This window comes from Aedes aegypti, chromosome 3, assembly GCF_002204515.2.
Source record: "Aedes aegypti strain LVP_AGWG chromosome 3, AaegL5.0 Primary Assembly, whole genome shotgun sequence".
Taxonomy (NCBI): domain Eukaryota; kingdom Metazoa; phylum Arthropoda; class Insecta; order Diptera; family Culicidae; genus Aedes; species Aedes aegypti.
Window position 1 is genome coordinate 320171386 of NC_035109.1, and position 22660 is coordinate 320194045.

The 22660-nt window shown below is 36.9% G+C and overlaps 1 protein-coding gene across 5 annotated transcripts in view; it reads left to right on the forward strand.

Moving 5' to 3' along the window:
* Positions 1–22660, forward strand: part of LOC5564361 (cholinephosphotransferase 1) — a 79324-nt gene that overhangs the window by 15331 nt on the left and 41333 nt on the right. For 4 of the 5 annotated variants that reach the window (XM_021852088.1, XM_021852089.1, XM_021852090.1 and 1 more), the window contains exon 2: positions 8554–8953. In XM_021852088.1, coding sequence (XP_021707780.1) covers positions 8554–8953 — 400 coding nt within the window. Of the gene's footprint in view, positions 1–8553; positions 8954–19021; positions 19151–22660 lie in introns of all 5 variants that reach the window. The other variant, XM_021852092.1, reaches the window with a different exon arrangement.

Sequence of the window (22660 nt, forward strand, 5' to 3'; positions counted from 1 at the left end):
CAAAATCTATAATTATTAGGAATTGGTTGAAAAATTCAACATTTTTTTCAAAAAGAACTTTTATTAAAAGCATTTTTAATATGCTATCTAAAAAATCAAGTTATTTTTGAAGTAACAATTTTCCAAATACCATAGAAAATTCCGATTTTATTTTTGATTAAAATATTTTAAATTTAAAGGGAACTGAAATGAATAAAATTTTTAGGTGTAAATCACGTCTTGATGGAAGTACTTATATAGGTTTTATATGAAAAATTACCTACGCCTTCATAGAGTTGCTCGTTTAGTTCCAGCATCATAAATAATAATAATACTTGATCCACTTACCCCACCCCATTAAAAAGTAGGGGTAAGTGCACCGTGTGCAATATATCTATATTTATTTATAAAAATCACATATTTTTCATTGTGATTCATTCAATTAGAACTGAAATGCTCATCACGTGTTGAAAAATATAATAGTATTCGATTTTAGACAGAGATAGAATGGATTTTTGATTGATGGAAAACAATTTTCAAATTAATTGATTTTTGCAGCTAACGAGTATGCTTGTGTTAGTGTACATGTAGTACCAGTTTTGCAATAGTATCAGTGTGGGCGTAAGAATATAACCTAAAATGAAGCAATGGTGCGAAAACATTCTTAATATTGACGAGTGATCCACTTACCCCACTGATACACTTCCCCACTGTACCTTATAAGGGTCAGCTCAATTCGACAATTCAGAGCATTACTGGTAATAAAATAATAAAATCAATTGATTTATACAAATTGATTTTGAATTTACCTGAACACTTTTGAAAGAGAACTTGTTATTACTACCATAGAATTTTTTTCTATATATTAGGCACTCTGTGCTCGTGGCCACTACTGTGTCGGACTCAGTTGATCTGTAGCTGCTTTATCGATACAGATCTATTTTCAACTTATCTATATTTACATCTAGTTTCACTCTCTCCTACTCTTTTACTCTCACACCGAGCAGGTAGGAGAGAGCTCTGCTATTAGTGAGGCTAGCTGCCTGCGAAGAGGGTCAGTTTGTCTCAGTCACCATCTGATACTGACGGAGGATGGATGTGCTCCGTGAGGCGTCTTCTGGTGGCTGGACGGGTTTTTTTGTGGAGGGGCTGGGAATCGAACCCATGACCTTCCGCTTATGAAGCGGAAGCGTAACCTCAAGGCTACAGACCCCCCTTACTATAGAAATTAAACCCTAAAATTTAGGGAATCGATTGAACCTGCTTCGTCTGCCCTACCCGCAGGGGCAAGCGTCACTACCGAAGGATCTTTGACACGATTTGTGAGCATTTTTGTTATGCGAAAAAAAAGTTTGGCTTTGAAGAACAGCTTTTGGAATTGTTTGAAAAAAGAAACCTATTTAGTTCTTCAACCATAAGCATTTTGTTAGATATCATATTTTAATAACATCGTAGAATACTAGTTGAACGATGCACAGAAAATCGATTACGATTTCATTAATAAATAGAAAAAGTTATAGCATAATCCAGCTGTTCACTTTTTAAAATGATCAGTCCTGTGATACATTCACGATAAGGATATCTGAAGCTTTTTAATGAGCAATCTAAGAAAAAAAAAACAGAATAATATGTGGAACAATCGCGTAATAAGGTTAAAAAAAGGTTTAACTTGAAAACAAAAATAACTTAGGAGTTCGGTTTAGCCAAAAAGAGATTTATTAATTTATGGAAGAATTCTAGAACCAGAACGTAATCCAAAATAAAACATTGCATATTGGTCCCAAAGCCATATCTAGGAAGACAAAAATGATTGTACCTAAACCGTCAATTTTAGATATATGGTCTCTTCGGAAAAGTTTCTCCACATTTTTCAGACATTTTCAGTAACACCCTAACTTATTTGTTTAAAAAAAACTCAACTCGCGAACCATAAGAGATAGAAATTTGGGCAAAGTTGCTCTAAATTGGTTGTTCTAAAACATTGTAGAAAATTGTATAGGCCTAAATGCGTCAGCAAAAAAAAAATATATATTCTGATCTCGTAAACCATGCGGGCCACCCTAATTTCACATCACTGAAAAATATGGAGAAACTTTGCCGAAGACACCATACATCTAAAATTGACGGTTTAGGCGCAATCATTTTTATCTTCCTATATATGGCTTTGGGACCAATGTGCATTGGCGTTATTTCCGGAGAAATGGACCGGGAACATGGTCCAATTCGGACCTAGTAACAGTTTTTTGGCCATACCTTTTCGGTATGATGAACGACATGAAAAAATTTGAGTTTACATAAACGTCTAATTCAGCGCGCACACTTTTCTCTCAAAGAGTTTTGGGATATCTCCTACCGGGACATGACTAGGCATGTTTGAACAAAACGCTCCAGAAGGTCCGAATTGGATCAACCCTGTTCCAATTCGGACCCGCCATGTTCTAATTCGGACCACCCTAAGTTTTATCGTTTTGGCTATGGTAGTTATGATATATAACTCCAATTTGTTTGGTATCAAGGCTTATTTAACTTCTTCTGTAAGCTCAAGCATAAAAAATAAACCCAATTTGTGAAAAATTTTAGTTTAATTCGAGCCAGATTTAGCTCAAGTAAAATGTGAATTTCTTAAAAAAAAAGAGGGTGAATTCCAAAACTGGTTCAAATCTAAGTACAGTTTACTCTCCCTAACTGGATTTTAAACGGACCATCATATATGGGAGATATCGAGATAAAGAACACATATTTTTTATTTTGGAACTTTTTGTTATTTTGACAAAATACATTCAAAAAATTCTTGAATATAGTAAAATTTCAACACATTTAAACTTTGCATGAAAATATCGGGTTAAAAAGGTGAACTAAAAAGGTTCTCAGCAATCGTAAACGTCTTTTTGTATCGTATTGTCAAACTGTTTTGGGAAGCCGTATCCAAACTAGGCTGGAGATGCTTTTCAAGTAGCTGGATTATTGATTCCTTTATTTTTTGGTAGTCTACCGTATTTGTTAGATTTTTTCGAAGACTTTTTCTTGGCCGCACCAGAAACAAAGACATCATCGATCAATATTACAACTTTTGTGATTTTCTACCAAGCCGAGAAGACTTTCACGGGGTGGAGCTCTTGAAATAGACTGAGTGCTCGTTGAAAATCAAGAGGTCCCTTTTGGATCATATACAAAGGTCCGGATTGGACCAACACATATTTTGTGATTTTCAAACTAGTTGAGCACAAACAGTGCATACATATATCAAAGCCATATGATCAGATGAAAGTTTAGGCTTGGAGGATTCGATTATAAAATAACACAGAAACATTGGAGATTTATTGTCACTAACAGAAGCTTGGAAAAAATGCTAACCGACAGCACACCAGAGCACTTCAAAACAACAAACTTTTATAAAAGTCAAACGAATTAACTGAAAGGCGTCAAATTTATTGTGTTAGATCCAAGCCAGACGATGGATAGAACAACGGTACTCACGATCTCTACAGTTACGCCAGTATTGAGAAATGCTTAATGGTCCGAATTAGAACAGGGTCCGAATTGGACCAGGTTCCCCTATTGATTGTTTTTTTTTTATTCCTAGAGCAAGCAATGAAGGAGTCCTTGAAGGAATGTCCAGATCAATCCCTTGAATTTAAGGAATATTCCCAATCTTATTCGATCTGCTATCATATTGTTTATTGCAAATGTTGAATAATGGATGAATACTACATTTATTATTACATTTTTAAGACAATCCCTTCGAAGAAATTTTGAGGGGGATGGGGTAACGCCTGACTATCTCTGGCTATATCCATGGCCATGTGCATATATTGTAGTTTCTACACAGGGCGCTAGAAGCCGATAAAAATTTTGCAGTTGTTTGTATACCTCACAAAGGGTTTAGTCGTGACAGTTCAAAGTCACTCGCCCACCGTAGGACAAAACAAGGATAGAATGTTAGCAATCCACTTAGAAACAAGGTCGCAATCCGACCCGATGTGTGGACATACATAAGTTGGACGGTTGCCTTTAAGATTTATTTTCGGACGTGTGCCGGTTTGTCTGGCAAAATTGGTTCGTCAGAGCAGCGGATGCTGACTTCTTTGACTGATGGTTGCCAAGGAACATCATCCACCGCCGCCGCCGCCAAACGTGCGCCGAGATTGGCAGGGTGGATTCATTTTTCGGCTTCACTTGCGTTGTTCGTAAGAGTTGAACGAATTCGCAACAACGCAACGGCTCTCTGACATCATTCGGTACTTACCACTCTCAAGTAGTGAAAGTGGTGAACGGCGTATCGTTTGTGGTGTTTATTTTTTGCCGATCTCGGTGCACGACCCGGGTGTCTTGAGAAAGATGAATTCAAATATGTTATGAATTTCTGCGGTTTTTACCTATTCATCTGTTCTGAAATAAAACAACAAACAATACAGTGATCAAAGTATCCACCGCATAAAAAGTCAGCAAAGGTCAATGAAAGAATTCCCAGTAGATATCATGAAGCTATTGCAGCATTGGTTAGTGTAGGCAGACACTCGTCTTCGATTTGCTGGGAAGCGATTTGTTACGTATATGAAGATTCTTTACCCTCCGTAATTTTTAACAGATCCAATAGAACAGATCAAATTTCGATTACTATTTCAAATCGACGTAAGTAACTTTCATACGGTTTGGAATACATTAATTAAGAAGAATCACAACCTGTCTTCTAAAACTGTATTAACATGAATCAGCTTTTTAATATATTTTCGCCGTATACATCGCTTAAGGCAAATTAGGCCGTCATTGAAATTTGTACTGGGGATCGATGATTGTGGTTGATTCGTCTCACGATTGCGAATTAAAGGAAATAAATTGGTTTTGCACTGATTTGGCTGAAAAAGTATCAACATACTATCTGCATGTAAGCGCAAGTAGTGAAACTTTCCTGAATCAATATTACTTATGTTGACTGAGTTTTATCTTTTTGAAATTGCGAGCTGCAAAATCAACATGGCTACCAAAACGAATGACGGGCTACTTAGCCTTAAATTTTGCATACAATCAGCTTGCGTAAAAAAACTAAGTAGTTTCTATTATTCCAACAAAAAAAATATGACAAAATGATAAGCCGTTTCATTCAGTTACTTACGACGTTTTTGTACCAGTGTAAAATCGACTAGTGCTTTGTTTTGATTCGTGGTTGAGTTAATTTTCCTCTCCATACAATGAAGCGGTAAAAGTAGCGGTTAGGTCGCGAAAGTTGAAAATCTTACTTACGTCGTTTATTTACGTGTAAATCCGAAAATTAAACGTTCTAAAAGTGAAAAAAAATAGTTGGTTTAAAGTGGAACGTGTGGAGTTTCATCTGCGAAACACGTAAGATCGATATAGTAAGTTTGTTTGGTTTTCTGACTTGAGACTGTTTGAAATTCTTCCAACGTTCTAAACGTATCTATGTCGTCCGCGAAGCAGACAAACTGACCGGATCTCATGAAAATCTCGCCTCGACTATTAAACCCGGCTCTCCTCATGACACCAACTAACACAATGTTGAACAATAGTAACCAAAGTCCTTCGCTTGTCTTAGCCTTGCAGGTCAGGTAGTTAAGTAGTAGATAGTGGGCTTCTAAGGAATCAGGAAGAAGGAATATGAGCCGTGTGAAGAATTCGTTATTTTTTTTTGGCAGGAACTCTCTTATGTTATTTTATTAGAATTCTACCAACAATCAAACAACAACAGACATCGGCCTAAAACCATGTTGAACTTTGAGATGATTTGATTGATCAAATTTGTTTATCTATCTATAAAAACTACACATACCAATGACGGCGCGGACCCCCTTGTGAACTTCCCGGGAAAACTGTTCTCGTTCATGATCTTCCATAGCTGTATTTGGTCGTATGCCGCTTCGCAATCAATGAACAGATGATACGTAGGGGCCTGATATTCCCGGAATTTCTGGAGGATTTTCCGCACTGTAAAGGTCTGGTCCGTAATCAAACGGTCGTCCATGAAGCCGGCTTGATAATTTGACACAAACTTTTTTGCTATTGGCGACTATTCATGAGCCGTTGAACGGCATCATTGACTTCTCTCAAAGAGGAAGCCAATTAATTTTTAGTGTTCAACATTCAGCGGTAGTCGTTGCTTTCACTTCCTTGAACCTCCGTGTATGTGTCCTCAACGCCATTTTAGACTAAGTAACCCGTCATTCATTTTGGCAGCCATATTGATTTACTGCTTGCAATTTCAAACTGATAAAACTCAGCCATCTTAAGTAATATTGATTCAGAAAAGTATCACTACATGCGCTTGCATGCAGAAAGTATGCTGATACTTTTTCAGCTATGTCGGTGCAAAAACGAGTGATTTTCTTCAATTTGCAATCGTGAGACGAATTAGCCACAATCATCGATGCCCAGTACAAATTTCAATGACGGCCTACTCCGCCTCAAATGTTCGTCGTAGTGCAACTTCCACGTTTCAATCATCTCGTGCCCGCCTGACAAAATTAGTTTAGTTTAAATTTAGCAATTCTTCACATTCTGCCGTTTCCAGTTGCCATATTTTCTCTTGGAGTAGGCAGATCTTTAACGTGCCAAACGTGCTGCGTTCTGCCGAGTACCTTGCTACATTATTACTGCTTGGCTCGCGTTCTTCTTCTCCAGAATTATTCCACACTCCTTGTCGAACCAATTGTTCTGTCGACTCCGTCCAATGTGAATAGGTACTGTCGATTATAATCAGCTATTGGTTTGTTGGATATAAGATATAAAAGATCAAGAATAATAATAAAAAATAGTATTGAGCCATATCTTGTTAAGATATTATAAGATCAAAACGATATCTGGCAGGTTATGGTGCTTGGTAGTCTAATGGCTATCGCTTCTACTAGGTAAGCAGAAGGTCATGGGTTCAATCCCAGGCTCCGTCCATAGGTAGACTACTTTGGAGATGTGTATCTTGGTTGTACATTCTATACTAGGGCAAATGTACCATTAGTGGTGCACCTAAGGGAAAACTGCTAAAACATGGTGATAAAATCATGAATTATATGATTTTAGCGTATCAATCGCTAGATCTCAAATCCTTCTATCATTCAAATGTATAAAAATCACGATTCATTTGAAATTTCCCTGCAAAAAGCCTTGCACCAACAATAGGAACACTGTTCCTTTAGTGGAGGTATGTTTTAAGAATGGTTCCTTTAGTGGCGCAAACCATTGATTTCTTATGGGACCCTCCACTATAGGTACTGATGCACCACTATAGGTACAAAGGAGCAAACAATTTAAGCAAAATCATTGTTTAAAATAGGTTTATGGTTAAATTTCATGAATATTTTTCGATAACTTGTATCATTTTCACATCGTACATCATAGAAAAATATCACATAGCCATAAAAAAGTGCGAAACATGTCAAAACACACTACCTCCACTATTGGAGCTACCTCCACTAAGGGAGCGTTTGCCCTATCGATATTTTTTACTCTTCCAACTGTCATTCCTCCCACGTTAATTCTTGCACAGACATGCTAACCATACGGCTATGCCTCACAGCTGGAAGACGATGGAAATAAGTTGTTTCATGTGAAAGAACTACTTTTGATCTTTTGTACATATTTTCAAATGTCGAGCTGTCGCGTTGAATTTTACCAAATTGACGAACATCTTTTCAATATCAGATTAAGATATGAGATCAAAATTTGTTTGTTTCGTGATATAATTATGAAATTTCCGTCTGCCCAGGTTATTGTATTCCAGTAGTCATCGGTGTGTCTTCGGTAAACCAAACCTCTTCCGGCAACGTTCGTTCGAGATGCTAGACGTAGGCTGTGGCGACATCCGGATTCGGAATCCGCTCAAGGTCATATCTAGACAGGCGTCGGTACCGTATGTTGGAGTACGAATGACCAGACTATGTTCTTGGAGGCGATGAAATCAATCCATCATAGATTATTTCGTTCGTCCGTTGGATTTTCCAATATGAACTTCTCCTCCTAGTCCTGAACAACCTAAGTATGCAAATCTCCTATGATGATCTTGATGACATCACATGGACAGCGATCGTGTTCACAAAATCGGCCGACGATCCTCTGAGGATCATCTTCAATCTTCACATTCATTTGTTGATCGGTCACTGTTCGATAACGCGTTTCTGCATATCGCCCAATACTATGAAAACTTTTCGCACATTGTGTGTACTTACAGTCCTTAAGAGGAAAATAACCGTCATCGTGTTTGTTTCGAACCTTTGCTCAAAATCGAAGTAATGGTAATGAAAATCTATCAAATACACTGCAATTTCTATCTGACGGTTTAATGCCGGATTTTTTGGCCTTATATAAATCTATCGAGAATATCGAGATATAAATCACCATCGAAAAGCTTTGAGTCTCATCCATTACAGCTTAGCAAGCTACGGTAACTAACTATATCCATAAAAGGTGTTAAAGATAAACATCTACTATCCGTGTCGATGTTAATTTATTGCTAGCGTCACCCGCAATGCATCAGTCTTGTTATCATACAACGTATTTACGTTGACAGCATCACTATCAGTTCAAACAATCAAACTAACACATCTTTATCTTTCTTCTTCTTTGCAGCTTCAGTCCAAACGGTCGCGAGGAACCTCCCCGATGGGCCAGTGCACTGTGTGCCCTGGGTCTGTTCATCTACCAAAGTCTGGATGCGATCGATGGCAAACAAGCGCGCCGTACCAATTCGTCCACCCCGCTGGGAGAACTGTTCGACCACGGGTGCGACTCCATATCCACGGTGTTCGTGGCCCTATCGGCGTGCATATCCTGCCAACTCGGATACTATCCACGGTGGATGTTCTTCCAGTGTTTCTGCGCCATGACCCTGTTCTACTGTGCCCACTGGCAGACGTACGTTTCCGGTACGCTGCGGTTCGGTAAGATCGACGTCACCGAGGCCCAGTGCACCATCATCGGTATCCATCTGATATCGGCCGTCTTCGGGCCGTCCATCTGGATGACGAAAGTAAGTTGGTTTTTTGACTAGCGGGGGTGGGAATTATTTGATTATAGTTATATGATTTTGAATGTCGCCTTAGCTGAAACAGAGTACATGGATATGGTGTCCTTCGAATCGCTGCTGCTTCTTGATCGTCATTTGAGTAGCTTTCTAAGTAGCTTGCGTTAAAAGCTGCGGATGACTTGACAAAATACTCCGCGGGTACAACTGGGTCATTCGTACCGATTATAGCCACACTTATCGTTCATTAACGCGATCCCGCTAACCAGCAAGTGACTGACGAAAAGTACAGTCACCGCCAAACTAAAGTGCCCACTTGCAAGTAATCATATAAATTCTCAAAAATTGTTTGTCAAAAGGAAAAAAAAACGTCGAATGACATACGATTTTTTTTGCCAATTTGCATAATAACAAGCAAGTGGGTACTTAATTTTGACGATCACTGTACAAATAAAAACGAAAATGAGAATAAAAATTGCGGAACCGAAAAAAAACGTCTCTGCTTTCGATGGACTCTGACCGGGCGTCACGTCACAATCAAGGTAAACAAAAACTCAAGTAGAAATTGGCCACTTCAAGCATGGTGTCCACGCGGCGATATCACGCCACAGTTGTTTATTATTTATTTTTTGTCGGTTTTCGAATCGCTGCCGGCGACCGACGTTTGGATGGAATTGCTCGAATGCGGACATACATATGTACGTACCTATCTACGTTTTGCGCGTGGTGTCGATTCTGATTAGCAGGTTTTGTGTGCGGTACTCGTTGGTTGGGACTGATCAATTTCGGTTCATTCTCGGAACAAATGATTTGCTGTTACAATTGTACATTTTTCGGTTGCACTGACGATGCAAAATCGTTCTTGACTGTGGTCAGTTTTGGAGCTCATTGACAATTGGCAAAACCTTCTCACAAAAATTGAGCTGCAACAATTAAGAGTTGGAGTTGGAGTTTAAGTTGGATAATGACTCAATACACAACAATTTTCAGAAATTGCAAAAATATGTTATGAAATACTCAATATGATTTCTTTGAAGAGGCGTTTTACAAAATTGCATAAAAAATTGCACACAACTCGGTGCAGAACTCGATCTTTACAACACTCGTCGTAATTATCCAACTCGACAATCCTCGTTAGATAAATTAACAACTCGAATTGTAAAAATCATCATCCTGCACCTTGTTGCGAAAACTACTACTTTATACAACCGAATAAGTTTGGTCTAAAATAATTTTCTTATCGGTCGGCTATCTTTGCGCGTTTGAGCATGTAAAGACTGCGCTATCACTTAATGATTTCCAACTACTCATGAAGCATGTGAGGCCTAAATATCTACCGCAAACTACACGGAAGCAGCAATACCATGAGCTCACGATCACGAAAGCAGCATTCTAGAGCGACCGAAGGGCAGCGATTCTAAAGTTTCACATACCTACATATCTTTGTTTCAGCTCGGTGTTTTATTACAGCAATTAGGTTCTTAGTTGAATATCTAACCAGATAAATACAGCGAATATTCTTTGGGATGTATGCAAGCTCTGATAAGCAAAGCGTAGAGTATTATATCGTAGATTTACCATCACAATACGAATATTGTGACCTACATCTTCGCTCAATCTTATCGTGCTTGGCAATCATTTTATTTGCCAACAATAGGCACCGGCAGTAGTCTGCTGGGTCAGTAGTGTGACGGTTCACGCATACGTTTACAGCTGAGGCCACGGTCGCGAAATGGCGTGATTTGTATTAGCGTCTGTTGCTGTTCAAAGCTCTGTATGTCACGGTGTTCTCCAAGGCGTTATTATCAGAAAACATCTTCATCAACTCTATACCACCAGTCGATTTCTATAGCTTATTCTTAGCCCGTTTTAAACTTACGCCTCTTGTAAGCGGTTTCTTCGCCACCGCTTAGGCCTTAAACCTGGTTTAATCGTATGGGTAAACGTGGTTTACGGCTTAAGCGAAGGTGAAAAAATCGGCCCTTGTTGATATAAGCCCACAACTGCTAAGGAAAACAAATTTATCCACCCACATAATTTTGATTTACTCCCTTTCTGTGGTATAATCGTCATAAATATTTTCGTCATATTAATTTCAAGTAACACTGCTACGTTACTGGCAATAACTTTAGGTAGGTTAAACTTCATAACTTCAATCGTCATTATATGTGTTTAATGACAAACTGTGATTACAAACTATGAAAATTTGTGGTAGTAAACAGATTTTTTTAAAGGCTTTTGCGTCGTTTTGAGGCATTGCAGAGTCAATTGTCTCATGAGACCAAACAATGTTTGCTCTAAATTCCGTTTAAAATTTTTCTTTTCTGATAAGAATACTATCGTAGCTTTAATTTACGGATAATGGCAATTTAAATTGGCGTTGGAATACATTTTTTGTTGTTATTCGAGTAGTGGTGTGTGATGCACGAAAATTATAGGAAGAAAATCGATAGTTAAAGATTCGCATAGAAAGTAAATAACAACTGAAATTATTATGTACATGAACCTCAAAAATGTGGCATTTGCACAGATAGATTACTTAATAAGCAAAAGCTCATGCCATTACTTCATAGAAGTTGCACGTTTGTTCGTGATTCTACAGCTTGGAAGAGTTTCAGAAAGATATTGACATGCCAGTCTACCAAAGACTGCTTGGAATACCATATTTTAACATTTCAATTGATCGTACACTGTGTATTAGACCTGTTCATATTTGAAAAAAATGTCTGGAAATCTTCCGGTCAAGCAGCATTCTGAAATATTCTGCCTAGAACAATGTATGGTCAATTGTCAACTGATTTAATAAAGATTATAGCATGCTTCAAGTTAAAAATATGTCTTTGCGCTTATTTCAAGGTTTGATCACGTTTGAAAGCAAATTTTATTCTGTTAATGTTAGATAAAATTGAGTTTTAACATTGTTTGATCGAGATGTGCCCAAAGATCGAACACCGCATCTTAACTCGATGATATAGTTAAATCGTCCATAACACATGTACCGGCGAATGAATAAATTGAACAAGTTAGCATTGCCTTTTCTTTCCGAGGAATGATTGTTTTGATCGCTTTGGCTATTCAGAACGATTCTAAATCATCGACTGAGAATTTATACATGTCTGTCTTAATAAGCAAAAGCTCATGCCATTACTTCACAGAAGTTGCACGTTTGTTCGTGATTCTACAGCTTGGAAGAGTTTCAGAAAGATATTGACATGCCAGTCTAATAAAGACTGCTTGGAATACCATATTTTAACATTTCAATTGATCGTACACTGTGTATTAGACCTGTTCATATTTGAAAAAAATGTCTGGAAATCTTCCGGTCAAGCAGTATTCTGAAATCTTCTGCCTAGAACAATGTATGGTCAATTTTCAACTGATTTAATAAAGATTATAGCATGCTTCAAGTTAAAAATATGTCTTTGCGCTTATTTCAAGGTTTGATCACTTTTGAAAGCAAATTTTATTCTGGTAATGTTAGATAAAATTGAGTTTTAACATTGTTTGATCGAGATGTGCCCAAAGATCGAACACCGCATCTTAACTCGATGATATAGTTAAATCGTCCATAACACATGTACCGGCGAATGAATAAATTGAACAAGTTAGCATTGCCTTTTCTTTCCGAGGAATGATTGTTTTGATCGCTTTGGCTATTCAGAACGATTCTAAATCATCGACTGAGAAAAAGCAGTGCTAAATTGTTCATTTTTTACATCCTTCGAAGCTCATAGTGGTGTTCTTGGCTCATACACAGCGGATTTACAAATGTGCTTTCTAATTACTTCTTTTTACCATTTTTTTTTTGTTAGGTAGATCGTAACCTTAAACTTTTAGATTTGCATAGTCTTCATGTTCTGGAAATTGAAAATCTAAAATTTTTATACAAGAATGTTTTTCAGAGAAAAATCATCCCGAAAATAGGGATTTTCCAGAACTTTGAAGCACATAGCCAAACCAAACTATGTTAAAACTTACTACAATCATAAAATCGTGTTCGACAGAAGTTCGTAGAATTGAATATACTACTATGAAGAGGTGTTTCCGATAAGTTCTGGTGTTCCGTTCGGTGATTATGAATTTTTGGAGCTTGAAATTAGTTCAAAAATACATAATTGATTCGAATCACACCCAAATTTTCACCAAATTGTGCATTCCGACATAAAAAATCAAAATATTGGTTGACTGGGGAATTTCCAGACATTCTTCGAAGTATTAATAGGTCTACTGTTTATTTCTATCTAACTAGGCCTTTCCAGCCGCTGTAACTGGTTAAGAGAGATGATAAATTTTCCGTATTCTTAAGAGCTATACCTTTTCAAGCTGTAAATTGTCGAGAAGTTTACTTTATTCTTCTCATATCTGGCCCGTTGACTGTTGTGCTTATTTATAGTTAGAACACATCAAGGATCATTATTAAAATTTTCGATTGCATTTCAAGCTAATGTTTCAGTATGGTAATTTAGTTTAGGTTCCAAATTTTAAAAATACTGGAAAACTTGAAAAAGCGTAATAATTATATTACACATACTACACTTGTTGAAAAATTTGACTCACAATTGCACTGAAAACACCATTTAAACAGATAAACTGTTGCTAGAACATGTTTTCGTTGTATCATGATACCCAATGTGAAACTCAACTATATTGCAACTGGATTGAAACAAACTACTAACTGTCAAACACGTAGACAAGTGCAACTTTCGTGCAACTGGGATGAATCTTCTTGAGTTGTGAGCATTGAAACGCAAGTTGAATGCAATGGATATTCGATAAGAAAAACTGAACTTCAATTAGGCTTAAACAAAATATAATGGTAGATGGTTAAACTAGTTGAACCGAATACCACTGCGAAGGTTTCATTCTTACTAATACTGTACATTAATCCTTAAAAGGCGTGGACGACTTTTATGCACTCTTTTGCTCATATCTTTTGACTCAATTGATAAATTTTCTAAATTTTAACAATGTTGTGTAGAGGATTAGTTGCACTTCCAAGTACATCCACACAAATTTGGATACCGGTGGCCAATCAGGATACACGGCTGGAAATGTTGTGTACACCTCCTATTCCTATTCCTATTCCTTGCTAAAATTTCACTAGATTTTGAATGTATTTATGTGAAAGTATATGAAAATAGAATGTATCAAGTCACTTGGCCACTTGACATGTTCAGATACCTAGTATGCGATCCCGGAGAACCAATCGGAATCATATGTTGATTTCCAATGTTTTCAATTAGCATATTTTCCTGACAAATGGAAAAATGCTAAGGTTGTTCCAATTTTAAAACCAGACAAAAATCCTGCAGAAGCTTCTAGCTATCGTCCAATCAGTTTGCTTTCCTCCATCAGTAAACTTTTTGAAAAGGTTATTTTGAACAGAATGATGGCCCACATCAACGAAAATTCAATTTTTGCCAATGAACAGTTCGGATTCCGCCATGGACATTCGACCACTCATCAACTTTTACGTGTAACAAATTTGATCCGTTCCAACAAATCTGAAGGCTATTCTACTGGTCTTGCTCTTCTAGACATAGAAAAAGCTTTCGACAGTGTTTGGCATGAAGGTTTGATTGTAAAATTAAAAAACTTTAATTTTCCAACATACATTGTTAGAATAATTCAAAGTTATCTGTCAAATCGTACACTTCAGGTTAATTATCAGAACTCCAGATCTGAAAGACTTCCTGTAAGAGCTGGTGTTCCTCAAGGCAGCATTTTGGGACCAATATTATACAATATTTTCACATCTGACTTACCTGAGCTACCTCAGGGATGTCAAAAATCTTTGTTTGCGGATGACACAGGCCTCTCCGCCAAAGGACGAAGCCTGCGTGTCATCTGTAGTCGATTGCAAAAAAGTTTGGATATTTTTTCTTCATACTTGCAAAAATGGAAGATTTCTCCTAATGCTTCCAAAACTCAACTAATAATATTCCCACATAAACCAAAAGCTCTTTATTTGAAACCTTCAAGTAGACATGTTGTCACGATGAGAGGGGTTCCAATAAATTGGTCAGAGGAAGTTAAGTATCTAGGGCTCATGCTAGATAAGAATTTAACTTTCAAAAATCACATTGAGGGCATTCAAGCCAAATGTAATAAATATGTAAAATGTCTCTATCCCCTTATTAATAGAAAATCAAAACTTTGTCTGAAGAACAAGCTGTTGATATTCAAACAAATTTTCAGGCCAGCCATGTTGTATGCTGTACCAATATGGACTAGCTGTTGTAATACCAGGAAGAAAGCTCTGCAGAGAATTCAAAATAAAATTTTGAAAATGATTCTGAGGCTTCCTCCCTGGTATAGTACCAATGAATTACATAGAATATCCAATGTTGAAACATTGGAACAAATGTCAAATACAATCATTAATAATTTCAGGCAAAAATCGTTACAATCTTCTATTGCCACGATTAATGCGTTATATGTTTAGGTTAAGTTAGGTTAAGTATATTAAAAACTTTTTTTTTCTCTTATAAGCAGGTGAAATCAACTCACCTGTAAAAAAACTGAACTGCTACGGCAAATGAAATGTAATATGTTGTTAACAAAATGTTAATTAAATCTTAAATTTGTTTTACCAAATTAGGATGATAGTGTTGTCAAATAACACAGAACACCTAGATATAAGAAATGAATGTAATGTTTGGAATGATACGAATAAAGAAATTAAAAAAAAAAAAAAAAAAAAAAAAAAAAAAAAAAAAAAAAAAAAAAAAAAAAAAAAAAAAAAAATGTTGATTTCCATACTGTGTCAAATAAAATCATATTTTTTCGACAAAAGATTACCATCGGAAGCTTTTCTGGTCCTTTTGAATACAGGTGACCATTTTAAGTCCAACATCGGAACCCCGTTTTTGATTCCAAAAGACCAATTTTTAGCATAAGAAACCGCCATTATGCGAAACATCAGGAGGATTCTCATTAACATTCTCACAGGATCATAATTCTCTTCAGAATCCCCCAAGGATTCTCCTCAGAATCCTCTCAGGGTTCTCATCAGAGATCATCTCTTGAGATGCTTGTCAGAATGCATTTCAAGCTAATATTATCAGAATTTTTTAAAAGTTTTCACCAGAATCCTCTCACGATTTTCATCAGAAACCTTTCAGGATTTCATCAGCATCGATGCCGAATTCTCAGCAGAATCGTTCCAGGATACTCATCAGAAACGTTTCAGCATTTGCATCAGTATCTCTACAGGATTCTCATATGGATCCTTTTGTGATTCTCATGAAAACCTTTCCAAATTTTTCTTCAGAATACTTCAAGGATTCTCATCAGAATCTTTTCAGGATAAATATTCGCAACGATATCCTTCCAGGGGGGGAGGGCCTTCCTTAGCCGAATGGTTAGAGTCCGCGACTACAAAGCAACGCCATGCTGAAGGTGTCTGGGTTCGATTCCCGGTCGGTCCAGGATCTTTTCGTAAAGGAAATTTCCTTGACTTCCCTGGGCATAGAGTATCATCGTACCTGCCATACGATATACGAATGCGAAAATGGCAACTTTGGCAATGAAAGCTCTCAGTTAATAACTGTGGAAGTGCTCATAAGAACACTAAGCTGAGAAGCAGGCTGTGTCCCAGTGGGGACGTGAAAGTCAAGAAGAAGAAGATCCTTCCAGGATTTGATCAGAATCATTCTTGAGATTTACTTTTACGAAATAATTATATTTTATTACTTAATAAAACTAAAAATGACCCCTATTCGTTCAGAAAATTCCAACTTTTTAAGTTATAATTTACTGAAATAGTGTTATTCGATGTTTCGCATAATTGCTGTTTTTATGATAAAAATTGGTCTTTTGGAATCAAAAACGGAGTTCTGAAGCTGGACTTAAGATTGTTACCTGTATTGAAACTGGCTAGAAAGGCTTCCCATGGTAATCCTTTGTCGAAAAAATATGATATTATTTGACACACTAAGGAAAACAACATTTTATTCCGATTGGTTCTACTAAGTCTTCCGGTCTTGTATCTGAACACGTCAACTAATCTCCTACAGAATACTGTTAAAATTTCGAAAATTTATCGATTGAGCCAAAGACATAAGCAAATCAGTGCAAAAAAGTCGTCCACACCTTTTAAGAGTTAATTCTACGGAAAACTTAGGCAATATTCCATTAGCAGGATTTCTCAGAATCGTCAAAATAAAATTTTCACAAAACTCTGGGCAGGGTTTACAAATATATTCCTGGGTGGATTGCTGAATGAATTCTGGACAGATGTTTCACAGATTCCAGTACTATAAATTTATAATGAAGATTCTGGGAGTATCCTAGAAACATTGATTACAGAATCATGCGTTGATGTTCGCAAAATGTCATGCAGGATTCTAAGATAACCCTAGGCAAGATTTTCAAATAAAATTAGGTGCGATTGTGACAAAATTCTGAGTAGATTTTTCTAACATCTTTGACATGATTCTAATATAATTAAAGCAGGATTTTTCATGATTCTTGAACGAAATTCTGACGTAGGTAATATTGAACACAACTCCTTCGCAAAATCATTATAGAACACCAATACGTCTTAAAGAACCATGTTGATATGGAACATGACGTGTTCAACGCAAATAAATGCTTAGAATATTCTACAAAATCATGAAGTTTGATATTCATAATTACATAATTCACTTTTTCGGAATCGTTTTTGCCGAAATGGCCATTTCACCGGCGGACTTTAACGGGTTTTGCTCAGATTTTGGCATTCGTCTTCACATAAAAACTAGGAAAAATATAAAGGTTAAAAATCACATGAGCTGAAAATATAAGCGACTAAAAAATTGAGCATACCCAATGGAAATCCGTTACCAACTATCACCATGTCAGAATTGAAATTTGAAATTTATCAATTATCACCATGTCGAGATGAAAATAGATAAAATTTTCTGCCGGATGTTTCATGACGCATAACATTTCGTCTACTTTCATTTAAAACATGCATGTTTGGATCTCGACAATTTTTTACAAAACTCGTGCTTAACCCTTGTATTTGAATTACATGATGGTACTCGCTCCGTCATGCCTTATAGCGCTTGAGCCTTTAACAATTGATTAAATATGGAAATCATGTATAACACGTCAGTATGCTGAGTCATTGAACACATCAAAAGACGATTCGCAATATTAGATAACTACGTTTATATATATTTGAAATGAATGTTTTAGATAGTTACGTCTGGAAAATGACGTGACGCAGAATATTGTTGATATATCATTTACAGAATGTATGTAAAAGTATAAAATACGTATACAAACAAATGCTAAATATTTCTTCTGATAATAGCAACAAATAAAAAAAAAACTGGATACTCTTAGAATTTGTGGACTTATACTATCAAAAGAACTTGAATTCAGAACGGTACTGTCCGTATTTTTATTTTTTGTCCAGATAGTGCATTCAGGTAAGTTAAAGATATTTGCTGGTGAGCACAGATTTGATACATTTTTTCTGATAATGACGGTCTGAGGAGCACCGTGTATGCGTTAACCGTACGCTGATAAATAGTACTCCTCGATAGTCAGGGCGCACAATTTTTATGACGTGGATTGCCGCATAGCGGTCAAAGGTGCGCTCTGGGCCAATGATCGTTAGCACTAAGCAGCGTTTCCCTTTCGGTACAAAGTAAACGCTCGACGCCTTATCAACCGACTTGTGGTGGTCTGGTCCTAATCGCGAAAATTGCACAAAAATGGAAAGCACAGTTACAGGGGTAACTTGGGGTCAGATTACAGCGGTGACAACACACTTAGTCGTTAGCTTTGCTTGAGTTTCGTTCTTATAGTTCAGTGAATAACAACCGTATGAATCCTTCTTATAGTGACCACCATCCTCATGATTAAAAATCGCTAGACAGAAGCAGCCATGAACCGCTTGCAGTATCTTTACAACTCCGACCATCACCTTGTATGCAACCTGTAACCTCATCTTGTATCTTCATTATCTCTTCCCCGCTCGTTTTCGTTGCGTTCACATTCATGTCTTGCGCTCCAAATACCACCCCCTGAACCCCACGCTCCCCCTACATGTATCGCCATCGCTATCTCGCCAAATTATAGATATTCGGAAACTTTGAACTCTGGAACTCCATGTCCGTGATGACGGTCATTTGCGGCAGCTGGTCGCTGATGCACTTCTTCGCAGTGATACGAGCCGGCGGCGTCGGCAAAAACGGATCCACCGTAGCCGTAAGTTTTCCCCGATTCGATACCCCTCGATGTAATAATACTACGTAGCTTTCTTCTGTCCTGGAAATTATCCTATTCGATCGAAACCTAAACAAAATGTCCCCATTCACCCCGTTTCCTCTTGACTCGCTAAAAACTCTATTACTACTCTCCAACAATCCACTATCATCTATCGTAGTGTCTGAGTATCAACTTACAGTTTTATCACCCGACGCATAGTTTGTATTAACAGTTGATTTTCCCTGTGTCTAAGAAACCTTTTTTGTTATGAGACGGTGAATGTTATAAGCTCCTGGTCCAATTATCGAAGCATTCATAGGCATGTAGTTAATTTACTGATAACTCGCTGATTCTAACTTTTGGGCGCGTTCTTCTGACGATTTTAATTGAAACTTGAAACAAAAACGTCGTTCTTAATTAAAACCGAATACGAAACAATTTGAATATTGTCAAATTTCGATTACCTTAAAAGCAATATAATCGAGGAGAAGTTGGTCGCTTCCGAACGATTTTAAATTTGTTGTAAAGCATATATTATTGGACCAACTTTTTAACCTTCCAGTCGTCATGCGGTTTGCCACTGTCAAACCCACCAGGCTGCTGTTGTGTACGACAAGCGAGGTTTCACCAGCAATGATGTACAAAATACAACAGCGACACTACTGAAGTGTTAGACTTACTGTTAGGATGTGATCAATCTATGTAAACGAACATCTAGAAAAACTTTTGTCATTAATCTAATAAATTTAACACAAAAGCTTAAAGCTTTAGTTGTTCGATTAATCAATCATTGTGAGGATAGTTTTGCAAGTATAAAAAATAGGGGTAATTTGGAAAGTTTCGCTTATGGAGTGCTGTGAGGAGCACACCTTGAACACAGAGTCAATTCTTGATATTTCATCAGAAATAGCATGCAACCTCAAAGCTGACAAGGGAATGAAGGCATGTAATATGGCAGTGTTCTTAACTCATAGAACATCATAAATAATGTTTGAAAAAACTAACCAATGGCCCCGGAAGGCTATTAAAAAATTCATCATTTTGGTATGATTATGTTTGACTGTTACAATGCTCTTCAAAATTTAATCTTTATGCACGGATTATTTATAAATACTAATAACTTTTAAGTACACCCGATTCTGTTTTTGCACGGATTTTTTTTACACTGCCGTGCAAAAAAAGTTTCCATACATTTTTTTTCACCAAAACCTTATTTTTGCATGAAACGTTGAGAAATGGTGTTACTTTTTTTGCACGGTTTTTGAAATTTTGAACTGAAAACTTTTTTTGCACGGTACGCATCCCCCGTGCAAAAACAGAATCGGGTGTATAGTGATTTTTTTTATCGATATTTCTATGCTGAGTCACTGAATCCGAACCGTCTTAAAACCCATAAAATTTATTGAATTGTCTAAAATTTAAAATTAAATTCCTTGAATCATGCAAAAAATTTCCCAATGAAGAAGCTTTCGATAGTTTATTTTCTATTTTCTAAAATTAACCTTTACGTCTCCGATCATCGACAAGGCATTTTCAAATTGCTGCCATTTCATCAATATCCATTCGATTTAATTGAAACCACCTTCAGTTGACTTTAAAATGGTACAAATTACACAGCGTAACAAAAATGACATTTTTGCGTGTCTCAAGGATCAAATTATGTGTCTTTAGTAGATTTGGGGTTGCTGAATCTGGTGTCATTCTCAGAAATGTTCCAGCACGTCACAATTTTTAGCTACAGGTCGCCAAAGTTGTATAAAACACTGGTTTTATTAATGTTTACATGAAATTTAAAGTACAATTTATCAAACTTTTTTGTAATCTAATCCACCAAACATGCAAAATAGAACTTGAACTTTCATTTCAGACATAATTTGATTGAAATTGCGCGATAAAATTTCGATTAAAACGATTTTTTCAACATGCTTGCAGTCTCCATACAAAATTCTTCGTATCTTCTATATGGCAAAATACAACAATTCTCTAAACCATCAAAAAATAACTTTCCGTATCGAAAGTACACGCAAAAAAATCTGTTCCCATATGCGTGAACAAAAAGTCATGGTAAACAGAACGCATGACATGTCCTATTTCGTGATTCGGTTCCCAAAAGCATGACTGCTTGTATCTCATTTCTATGAACGTAATCACTGATCCAAGAACACAGTTCTTGTCTGCTTCACTGACAAGTGGGTTTCGTAACGCTTCCTATACCATGACTTGGAAATCACAGTATCGAGAATCCATAAGATCATTTTCGCGATTTTGTTCTTCATAACAAGAACTTTGTTCATGCGCACTGTCAAAAGTAATAACGCGTGCACAACAACAAATAAACAGTCATCGAAGGTGACCTGAGCGTGAATCCGCAAGTTCGTTTGAATTTTTGATGGCATATGAGACTGTTTCAACATCTTTTATCCAAATTAATGGTTATTCCTGCTGTTGTTGCTGCCAAATTGTGTTTATTGGAAAATGGTGCTGGATTTGCTGCTGGAATTTGTCATACCCTCACTAAATCGTAGCTTTCAAATGCTTTGAAGGTACGGATTTTCTGCTGCCTTGCTATCTTTCTTCCGATTGTGAATTTATGAAATTGTGGCCGAAATCATTTGCAATCGTACGCTATATACTCAAATTTGGAGAAAATATTCCATAAACTATTCATGTACAGAGAGTGGACCGTAAAAATATCTAGTCATTTGTAATTACAATTGCGGTTTCCAAAACACCACCATGAACAGTGTTTCTGTTTTCGAGAACAAAAATCACGGCTCCATCAGTTTCGCAGGCGTTACGAATGGTTTGTGGAACATAGTTCCATATTCCGTGATTTATGTTCATGGTGTATATTCGTAAAGCAAAAAACAGCTTGTTCTGGAATTCACGACTGGATGTTCGTATTTTCAGGAACGGTTTTATTTGCGTGTAATACAAACTTTGATGATAAGTATTGTTATACACATAAAGTTTGAATTCTGCGGCAAATTAAGCCAATATATTACCTTACAAGCTGGCAAACTTGCATGCAAGTTGGCTGAAATAGTCATTTTTTTGCATTTTCAACAGTCAATATCTCAAAAACTAGACGTGCTATGATATTTCTGAGAACGGCAATGGATTCAGCAGCGCTTAATTAAGTGAATAGCGGTATTTTGGTGCTGGAGACAAAAACGTGTTCCGCAGTGTTATTTGCCCTAAATGGACAATACAATTCGGAGCCATGCCTGAGATATTTCGTATAGTACTGGGGTCACAGCAGTGCCAAATACGAGATATATGATTATTTTTGGATTAATTGTAATTACAACACCGAAGTTTTTATGTAAAACCTAAGCAAACGATTGATTGTGATCATTAGGCTCAAAACATACCGTGCAACATCTAAATCTTCGTGAATTCGATACAATATGTCACTACAGCGCTCGTGGCATAATTTGCGCCAGGGCCTCTCTGGCGTCCACATTGGAAACCATGCGTAGGACAAACATTGGCAAAAACTTTATCCAT